The following is an 11,075-nucleotide window of genomic DNA, read 5'->3' on the forward strand; positions in this document are numbered from 1 at the left end:
TGTGGGAGCAGTTACAACCTTTTGCCATTCATCTGTAAATGGCAGAAACAAACTCCCCTGCTGCAGTGAGCCACACTTTATGTTCGACATATTGGAGATACTCTTTGGCTAACAGGTGGTAGTATTGGTTTTAGATTTCAGCATGTTGAGGTGACAAAATCTTGAATGGTCATCAAGGAAAAGTTATTCAAAAGGCATCCAGAAACAGGCGTTTCCTCCCCTCAACTGACATGAGATACTCTGAAGTCAGTTAATATCTTGAACTTCAGTTGCCAAGATAAATACCGCCGGTCAGATCGCACCACTGCTGAAAAATACAACGCTTGCTCTGACAATCTGTCTTTGACGTCACGTTTGTGATGTCAAAGGAAACAATATAAAGTCACGTCTTTTCTTAAATATGGCAGATCTTTCCCAACAAGCACTTAAGTCTTTACAGTCTGACCAATCAAGACACTGACAGTGAGGTACGACAAAAGATATTTATGTCAAAATCACAGATGTTTACAATTCAACACAAGGTCATAATGCTGAGTGAACATCAGTTTATTCATACTGCGGGTGAGTTTTTAAGTTAAACCTTGAATCTTTTTGAAAATTGCTTCAATAATTAGAAAACTCTTGCTAAAGTTTTGTTTCAACTACTTGTGGATTTATTTGTATATAAATAAATTGATAAATTTGGGGCCACATAATGAACTATCAAAGAACTATCACTGTCATTCATCTGTTATATATTCACTCAGTATATTTCACTATCTAACCTAAGCATTTACAATGGCTCATTGGACAACACATAGAAAAGAAATGTTATTTATAAAGTCTCATTTCATTTGTGATCATTCAGATACAAAATTCACCTTTTCACAAAACCAACAGAGCTTAGGAAAGCCAATCATATTACAGAAGCGTCCTGATGTCACCATTCATCCTGCACTTTTAACTGATGGACTGAAATGAAATTCATCCTGAATGCATGTTTACCATCAATGGACCGCACAGGCTCATCAAAACAAACTGGAAGAAGAGGTTAGCTCACCAGTTGGCCGCTTGTGCATCAGCCTTTTTTTGTACATCACACCAGACCAGCTACTCAATATCTACAAGCATTTCCCAGCAGTCTTTAGTGTTGTTTGGTAATACTAAGACTGATATGGTGTCAGGGGTCAGCTTCTGATTTAGGACAACCAAGGTACACTGTGGACCAAAAAGACTGCTGAAGGCTTAACCCAGGGTGCTGAGGTTTACTTAGTTGCTGTGGACCAGGGTGACGAAGAGAAACAGGGAGCAGAGAGAGATGGCACCAGTCAGCACGGCTTTGACCAGCAACACTGTCCAACTGCCCAAGAGGAAGACGTGGACAAACAACCTGAAGGCACAGACAGAAGCATAATGTAAGCTACAGTGTTAAAGACCAAAACAATGCATTGGCATTGCTGCAACCATATATGATAGCAACAGATAAGTGTTCAGATAAGAGCTGATTCAACAGATTTCAGATATCTGGTCACCCATTTACAGTGTTGTACAAGTTCACGCTTCACAAGAGCTTACTCAAAGTACAGTTCGCAAAGGTTAAAATGAATTAGTTCACTTCATAGTTCAACAATTTTGAATTGAGCAAAGTTCACAGTCCAAAAAGAATGAGCTATTTCACACATTTACTACATGTTCATTTCTTTATTTTTAAAACAAAAATCGTTTTCAGTAGAACCTCTACCTTCAGAAGAATCACTGCCTCTCCTCGAACTACATGAATTACTGTATAATACTATAGAGTCACAGACAGAGATTACTTTTAAAAGATAAGAAAAACAATGTGAGTATATGTTTTATGTGTATATGCTGTGAGTATGACTCAGGTGGAGGAACTTTGTGGCTGTTGCTTCATGGTCTTACCCTTTCTTAATGATTTCTGGGGATCATCATTCACCCGCAGATATTTCAAAAGACCGGTCGCATACTACAACTCGATGTGTCGTTTCAAATTCATTACAGATGTGGCTGTTTATTCAGACCCAGCTGTGAGATTTTTCCCATTGCAATCTGCACTGAGTTGTTCAAAAAATTCCTTCAAATATTCGTACGAAGTGACTTCAGCAGCACCAGTAGCTGTGATGTTTGTATTGCCAGCACTAGTCACCTGACATATGCCGGGTGCTGTAAAGCCGCAGTGCAGCTGTAAAACCAAAACACAGTTCCCCAGAACAGTAATTCTTCTGTTGTTTTTTTGGCAGTTGGCAAACAGCTTTTATGTTCACTACTGCCAGCTTCTAGTGTGTGAGTGTTGTTAACTCTTGCCAGAATGAACAACACTCACATTCATATTCATTAGTTGCAAACTGACACGTTCGTTCTGCCCATATACAACAAAACTTTAATTATCAGAGATTTTAGAATTTCTATATTTTCCACTTGTTCATGCATTTGTGAATCTATAGATTTTAAATAAATTCATCCAGACAAATAATCCACACAAGTAAGCAGGCATGTATCTGATGGTGGCATTCTGTTTGCAAGCTGTGGTCAACTCCAGCCACCAACACTGAAAGCACAATGAATCCTTTTAGAAAATGGTAGTTCAATGAAATGATCTGCTAGCCCTTTCGTTGGTCTATCATTCCTTATGCAAAACACCAACACCTTAAAAGATTTTCTTGTGAGCACATGTGTGCTAATAATACATTTTAAATCAAGCAAAACACATGAAGGAGCTTGGTAAAGACAATTTAAGTACATCAGGTTTTGCAAGTTACAATATATGTAGTTATTTTTTAATGCATTTCTCTTACTTCCATTTATGTATTTTCTGATGTACAGTTCTTAAATCATTTCAAGTTATTATTATTGCTTGTGTTGTTGTTGTTAACTAGTGCCATCCTGTGGTTTACAAGTGAAGCACAGCCACTAGGACGGTGGTCAACCCTGGCTGAATTTTAAAAAAACACTATTATTCTGCCTGTCTGAGTACTGCATGTAGTAGGTCTGTAGGTGTGTATATGTCCGTGTTTAGTATATAGGTGTGTGTAAAAGTGTGTAAGACTCACTCCATCAAGAAGGCCTTGTAGACACAAAGAGCCAGAAGCACCGTAACAGGCAGCCTGAAGCTCTTAGGAAGGTCATATCGTGTAAACATCCACACCACTGCTGCCATGGCAATATAATGGACCTATAAATGCAGGCATAATAATCACTAGTCACAGATCATTTTTTAACATACTCTGGTGCTATATATGATATTACAGACCTATGGATAGATAAAGAGGAAGCACATTGAGAAGGAAATGTTTTGAAATCCTTTTTTTTTTTTTATATCTAAAGACAAGACAATTACTGTGATCTTTTCTGTAGACCACTGCTGTTAATGACGTGGGTGAATGTGAAAAAAACTGCAGAGGACAGAGGTGAGTGGCAGACATAAAAAGGAAAACACACTGAATGAAAGTCGAAGACAGAGGATTGGAAACACAGGAGCAGACAGAGTGGAGAAATGAGCGAGCAGAAAGAGAACAGCTACTTACCAAACTGATGTTAGAGTCAAAGCTCATCTGGATGTATTTCCAGTCAAACTCAATCCCTCTGGCTCCCACCCACAGAGGAAGACACCTGAAGAACCACAAACAGTCAGATTCAATGTTTAGACGTGTACAATAATTTGATTAAATGAAGGTAATGTTTCTTCTGCAGGATCAGTGTTACCGCTTACCTGGACATGACGAGTTCTGCTGTTGCCCAGCCCATGGCAGCCACCATGATCTTGTACTCTCCTTTACCAGCATTACGTGACATCACAAGATGGAGGCCCAACAGGTCTGCTAGGTCCACTGTTGCCTTCATAAATTCCTGGAGAACACAGGCATCCATATTTCAGCCTCCAACACAAGCTGCTATTTTATTTGACAGAAATGTTCATCTTCATTCCTGATATTACTACGATGCAGCTCAACACTCACCCCTACAAAGTCATAAACTCCAGCTCCTCCTTCCCATGTGGGGAAAAACGTAGCTAAGAACAGCATCTGTAGCACAGAAAGAAAACTTCCTTATACACACCGAAACACAAGGAAGTCAGTGATGTTATAGTTTCTGTTTAATTTGCAATTGCCCTGGTCAATTTTCCCAATTTTATTCCATGTACTCACCTTACAGAGCTGGACAAAGAGATAGGTTGCACCAGCCTGGACACATCTCCAGAAGGCATTGTACTCCGAACTAAAGGATGAACACACAGAGTTAAATGGTAGAACTGTAAAATAAGGAGGCACAGAACACACTATGTAACAGGTTATTATCAGGTAAGACACTCAAAGCATAAATTTTGTAATTAGGGATGCAATGTTTAAAGATATGAGTACAATAATAGTCAATTAAAAAGTACATGCTGTTAAACAAAGCTCCTGCCAAATTCTAGACCATACCACACAGTTCTAAGAGGATTATGTAGAACCCCTCCCAAACATCTAAGAAGATTATTAACAGATCTTTTTAGTCTCTCAGCATATGTTGCTACAACACAGCGATAGACAAAAAAAATGTGTTAATAATGACATAAAAATTTGCCATCATAGTAATTTTCCATTGTTACAACACATGTCCATGATCAGACTGATGGATGTCATACAGTATACAGACACACATCATTCACCGCCCATGTTGCAGATCCCTGATTCAGGCAAACACTTACAGGCCACTGCACTTGTATGTTATAAAGTAAGGAAAATATGCCAGAGCAAAGCAGTTCCCGAAGTGAAACAGTGTCATGATGTATGATCACAAAATTCAGCTCCCTAGAGAGAGAGAGAGAGAGAGAGATTTAATTTTTCAGGTTTTTAATACAGAGCTATTTTAATCAAAACAATGTCCCGAGATATGGAAAGAAGCCCCTGACAAGTTCTCAGAGACCAACGGGACACATTCAAATGTCATCTTCTGTGGGACCAAATCCAAATGACATTCAATTACGATGATACAAAACTGTGACAAGGTGGTCACATTTTGACATTAATCGATTATCAAACTTGTTGATTAATTAATTATTTCGCACTATAATAACACATGAATGTATATTTTAATAAAATTCTTGATTTTGTTCATGTCCTCTGAACAGCAGCTGTACTTGATGATGTTACATTGACTCCTGCACATTTTACTGCTGATGCTACACAGGTACAAACAGGATGATTTACATTAGTCAGGAAATAACAAATCTGTCAGCATCGAGTCAAATTTTAACAAAGGTATGTTTCAATCGATATACAGAGCTATAAAACCTTGTAATATCATTAAGGAAATCTGTGCACTTGCTAGCTACGCTACAATCCCGTCACCGGTGTAGACATGAAGCTACAGCTAACGTCCGCTCACAAGTCTCGAGGATAGTTTGTCCCTTTGATGGTTAAACACAAAGTTATATTTCACTGAGTTAACATTGAAGCCGTATGAAAGCCGCTGTAAAACAGAGGTTGGCACTTACCAATGTACGAAGAGATGAGAGAAGTAGAAGAAGAAGTAGAACCTTTTCCTACGGTCTCGCTGAATGACAAGCGGAAGTACGCTTGGGTCCACCCGAAAATGCCTCCGACAATGGCACCGGTAGGAACGTATCAAAGTGTTCCGCATCTTGCAGCACTGTTTGGAGCGCAGTCAAACCCATTTCGGAAGCTTTGGATGGGGAATCTTACAGCAGAACATGTAGGTTTAGATAACATAAAATACAGTCCAACTCTTCCCAGCTTCAGGTATTTCTCCTGGGTTATTTGTGATGCCATGAGTAGATTTAAATAATACAACATGGCTGGGCCGCGTATGGTCAATGTGCAAAACTGAGGTTTGAAGATGAAATCGAAAACTGTTGTGGAACCGCTGTACACCACTGCCAGTCACGTCGTATGCATTCTGTGTAGTGTCACAAGGTGCTAAGCTAAACTAACAAGCTAGAGTGAGTGGGCCCAGAGCTAACAAAATAAGCATTGAGTGATGAACAGTGCAATTGGATGAGTCTTGTAGAACTCAACCAAAGCTGTTTGTTAACTCAGCTGGGGAGAATATAAAAATGGGACCAAGTGTTTTAATTGCTCAGTGTTTTCTAAGACTAGTTAAATACTACACATATTAAGTTATATTTTGTTGAGCATTTTTTCATCGTTTTTTTATTTAAAAAGAATAGGAGATATAAAAATAATATAGGTATACATGTTAGAATAGGGAAATTTAAGGGTAGGTAAGGAATGTGGTCATGATAAATACACTGTACACTAATTTAAGGTCTGAGATGATGCTCTGCTGTCCTCTAATGTCCCTTCTTTTGTCACACAAACTGAAGCAGCAAAATTGCACAGAAACATGTGGCTCAAATAAGAATAGCTTCATAGACTGTATTACAATTGTCACAGTTGTCCCCATGATACTATGCAGATATGTGTTAAGATACATGGTCAGTCAGTGTATCTGAGGGAGTCTGAGGGGTCTAATCACAGACAAGGAATTTTGTCCCTACCCTTTCCTTTTTTGAAATGTTGTTGTGTTAATGTATTTTTTGAAAATGTGTTTTTTGTTTTGTTTTCAAATTTGTTCTATATCTATATTTGCTGCATATAGTATGAACTTGTTGTAACAGCATTTCAGTTACTATTTAGATTCACTACATGTTGAAATACAGAATTCAATGTTGTTGAACAAGAGTTTTGGCAGTAATATTGACATCTGAAAATGTATGCTGTAGTTTTAACCTCAAGGCTTTTTCAACTGAAAATCACCAACATCATGAGGCTGGTACTGAGTCAGACTCTGATGTTACAATCATAGATCTATAGACAACAGTCTTATCTGTTTCATCTATATTTTCATCTTCTGCTGCCTGCAGAACTTTGTCCCCATCAAGTTACAGCTGAATCTATCAAGCAGTAGGATTCCAGCTCTTTAGCATCCATTAAAATAATTTGTCTTTGTTTATTAAGAAAACAGGAAGTTCATAGCTATTAAAAGGCTTTTAAAAGTATGAATTTTCACGTATTTTTGCAGGCTAAAGTCAACTACTTTCAGTTGGTTGTTGAACTGAAATGCGTCAAATGTCTGATGATAAACTCCGACAGGACACTGTGTGACAAACACTGTTGCAAAAACACAGTTGAACAACAGACAGTCCCTTATTATATGCATTTGTGAATATGCATTTAATGCATCATTTTGGTTGTTATGATTTATGAAATACTCACAGCTTTACTACTCTATATAAATTTTCAGCAAATTTACAATAAAATTAAATAAACAATACATTAAGCAGTACAGTAGCTGACAGGCATCCAGGCAGAGCCAGTAATTATTTCATATTAATGATGAGAGTTTAAATGAAAAGCAGGATAAATTACAGTAGTCTTATGTCTATGATTGGTCCTGGTCACTTGAATTGCTACAGTAAAGATTATACAAGCACTAAAATGTGTGAAAACGGAAAACGGTTTTAATAAAGGAAAAAGAAAGTCAAATGACATCCCCAGTCCCTCCATGAGGTAATATTCTTTCTCACCCTTCAGGAAAATCAACAGGAAATATGTATTTTTAATTATCTCATCTTATATTTTCAGAAATTATTATAACTACTCCGAAATCATCATTATAAAATATGAACAACAAACCCGAACCCATAGTAGAGAAAAATCAATCTGATAACTTACACACAAAACAGGTATTGTTTGTGGAGCACTAAAAATCTTTTAAACCTAAACTTCACCAATTTCATTCATTTATTCATCTTATATTTTATATTTGTAGCAGACAAAGTTTCTTCTTTCTGTGCAGTCCCTGGTGATCCAGTTGTTTGTGTCATATTTGGACAGGGTCCCACAGCGGTTCTGCTCTGACGGACACTCTGCCAGCATCCCCTGGTGGTTCAGCTTGACTCCATTCTTCCACCACCACTTCCCGCCCAGGAAGCGCAGCCCCAACCAAACCTGAGAAACAGAAGATAAGCGTTGCAGGTCACTCACTCTCACTTTCATTCACCTTATGCATGCTTAGTTGAGGAGGCTGCACGTTAACTAAGTATAGAACAATAAGGTTGGTATATCAGATGAAAGACTTTATGTTTAACACAGTGACAACAAACCAGAAAATGTCCAGTAAAAGATAAGGTGGGACAAGAGGAGAGCAAAGTAATCCATTCAAAATGTACTCTTGCATTTATAATTCACTTAAATTAATTGGATTTCCACTAACATAAGACATTACAAAACCCAAAGCAAAAACAAAACGCTTATTAATTATATTTCCCTATTCTGTTTTTAAAATTGATTCAAAATTGATTTATATATTAAAAAAAAATTCTTATACTATTTAATTCCATCATTTCAGTCTAGCTCAGTCATTTGAGTCTATAGAGGAATCGTTACATTTATCTTGCACAAGGAGTTGCAAGATAAATGTAATTATTAAGATATGACATAAGACAAAATTTGTGCTGTTTATTTTTCAGATTGTCTTCTAATGTTATTTTTAATTGAGAAATACTGGAAAGTCTTATTTCTGCATTTCTTATTTCTCTAAAAACTGTTAAAATAAACTGTGAGAGTAGAGAACATCAGTCTTTGGTTGAACTCCATAGATATATGCAACATGTGACAAAGAATGGAGGGTAATACTGTAAGGGAGAAATCCTTTTAGTAACTTGATTCATTTCAAGAGTGTTGAGTAAAAATGATCATTTCTTTTGCTTAATGTTTCACCCTGCTCCCGTCCCCACCTCATCCGTCGTGGCTCTGTAGATCCGGTCTCTGACATAGCTGTACTCATACAAGTATGGCAGGCTCAGGATGTCGTAGTGGTGTGTGCAGGAGGAGGTACATGCTTTCATGTTCCTGCAGTGCCGGAGGGCTTCTTCCCATGTCTTGTTCTTATTCACCACCACCAGGTTGTCAGAATAGCATATTAACCGAAGCTTTTCGGAGCACTTTTTGCTGTACAACTTTTCATTGACAGAATTAAATGAACCACAGTCTGCTGTGAGCGGCTCTCTTGGTGCCCAGTTCCTGTAGTCAGATGGCAAATCTCCGATCCAGTCCCAGTTGAGACCATCCTGTTGGTACAGTCCAATCCAGCCACTATGACTCAAACCTTTGCTTCTTTTGGTGATGGTTGCGAGGCTACTGCCCATATCCTGACAAAACTGAGAAGCGTTGTGCCAGCTTAAGGTAACTTCATGATAAATAATTTTGTCCTCTGCCAAACAGTAAACATTATATTCACTTGAACACTGAACACTGTACCACATTTGATCATCTCCCACAATTGCACAGTGACCGCTGTGCTGCCCATCGGCCCACTTGGAGTTCCATGAGACGTCGTTTCCTGTAACCCCTACTCCAGTTCTGAAACAAACAAATAAATGATATCTTGCATAGCAACTGCATTTTACCTTGTTTACATTGCAAGATATTGAAATCAGCATAAAGATAATCTCAAATAGGATACTCACTTCATATTTATCCACCTCCAGGCTGAGCTCTCCTGAGGATCTCTATGTAGGCCGATCCAGATTTGGCTGATATTTTCAGAGACCATCAACCTAGACACTTGGACTTTGGAAGCTACAGTCCAAGTAACTAAGTCAATGGCGTACTTCTGGCAGCTCTGTCTCGCAGTTGTCCAGGTCATCTCCTTAGATGACAAGTATATGACCTTTTGTATGATTAATGCCTCCAAGCAAAGAGCAGTAATGAGCAGGAAGGACAGTGTGAGCTCAGGGCTGCTCTTGTTCCCCATGACTGGTCCTGTCTTCACGTCAAGTCAGTAATGTGTAATTGCAGGCTTTCTAGTAGCCAAGTCAGTTTGTGGTGCAGTGATCAGTGGCTGTTGAGGAGCTGTCCTTCTGTTTTTATAACAACTGCATACCTGGTCACTCCCACATAGACACACCTCACCATACACATGGAGATGTGATTGAAAGTGCTATGGATGTTTTTTTTTCTCCTAAGAGAACATGTCCACCATTTCCAAAAAGTTCATATCTCTGTCCTTTTTCTTCCTTGATGCCTCTCCTCCTCAGACACCTCATTATCTCTTTGTGTTTGACTATTTTTCATTAGTTTTTCTGCTCCACCCTTAACTGAAATCCATATTTTTCACTCATTAAAATTTTCATGCAAATAAGAGACCAGATCTACTTTGGAGAAGCATGCTATAATTATGCTGAAAACTCACATTTATAAGTGATCAGAAACACTCAAAAGGTGGAGTAGTAAAAAATAAACACAACAAACCATGGTGTTGACTTGGCTTCAGGTTGCTTTTCATGCCAGCACATCTAATTAAAACAAATGAAAACAAAACAGACCCAAATCAAGTCATGTGTGGTGCAGTGAAAGGTTCTCCTCTTCTGCATCTGAAAGATTCAAATCTTTTACATTCAAAAACTGTTCAGTCTCCATGCTTGGATGGGGAAATCAGGCTTCAGGCAAATCACTGGATTTGAATCTTGTGCTGACTTCTGTCTACCTGAGTACCCTTCAGTTCCAGCCAGATGTTATCCATTCAAACAATATGCATCTCTGTGCTTTAGTTGAAAAGCAGAATAGGTGAGAGCAGTCATAACAGACATCAGCAGGGAGATACAGAGAGAAGAGCATGTGTGATTTTTTCTTTATTTTTCAACGATTTTTAATCAGCTGACATGCAGAGGGACATGAGTCCTTCTGAATACAACCTCAGGTTTGACCACATTTGTCAGCAATATAGCATTGATTGTTAAAAACTAGCGGACTATTGTTTTGTTGAATATGTAATGAACAAAAAACAAAAATCTAGAGAGTAACCATGCCTATTTCTAGTTATGAAGGTGACATTTTTTCTTACATTTTTGATGGCAAAATAATACTTTTAAAAAGCCCTAATTCTTGGTGGTGAAATGCTAAATTAAATATATACATCTACAAATAATTGATTATTACCAATATTGATTTTATCTTATTTATATAATATATATTTGAAAAAAATCATGTAACATATACACCCACTGATTGCATTTTAGTCAACACTATCATCATTTTCTAAAACACAATATACAGAAAAGAAAACACATGGTA

The 11,075-nt window shown here is 37.9% G+C and overlaps 2 protein-coding genes across 2 annotated transcripts; both read right to left on the reverse strand.

The window, feature by feature from the left end:
• Window positions 1-468: 468 nt before the first annotated feature.
• tmem147 (transmembrane protein 147) lies at window positions 469-5,597 on the reverse strand. Its single transcript, XM_056379681.1, has 8 exons — window positions 5,474-5,597; window positions 4,685-4,787; window positions 4,143-4,212; window positions 3,954-4,019; window positions 3,707-3,843; window positions 3,522-3,606; window positions 3,048-3,169; window positions 469-1,369 (listed from the first exon to the last, which is right to left on the reverse strand). The coding sequence occupies exons 2-8, from the start codon at window positions 4,759-4,761 to the stop codon at window positions 1,249-1,251; spliced, it is 678 nt and encodes a 225-aa protein (XP_056235656.1). The 5' UTR covers window positions 4,762-4,787; window positions 5,474-5,597; the 3' UTR covers window positions 469-1,248.
• A 3,119-nt stretch (window positions 5,598-8,716) lies between these two features.
• On the reverse strand, window positions 8,717-9,539 carry LOC130172112 (secretory phospholipase A2 receptor-like). The gene is made up of 2 exons (XM_056380541.1): window positions 9,470-9,539; window positions 8,717-9,362 (listed from the first exon to the last, which is right to left on the reverse strand). Exons 1-2 carry the CDS (start codon window positions 9,472-9,474, stop codon window positions 8,717-8,719), a joined length of 651 nt encoding a protein of 216 aa, XP_056236516.1. The 5' UTR covers window positions 9,475-9,539.
• Between the last annotated feature and the right edge of the window lie 1,536 nt (window positions 9,540-11,075).

Source organism: Seriola aureovittata, chromosome 7 (genome assembly GCF_021018895.1).
Source record: "Seriola aureovittata isolate HTS-2021-v1 ecotype China chromosome 7, ASM2101889v1, whole genome shotgun sequence".
Lineage (NCBI taxonomy): Eukaryota > Metazoa > Chordata > Actinopteri > Carangiformes > Carangidae > Seriola > Seriola aureovittata.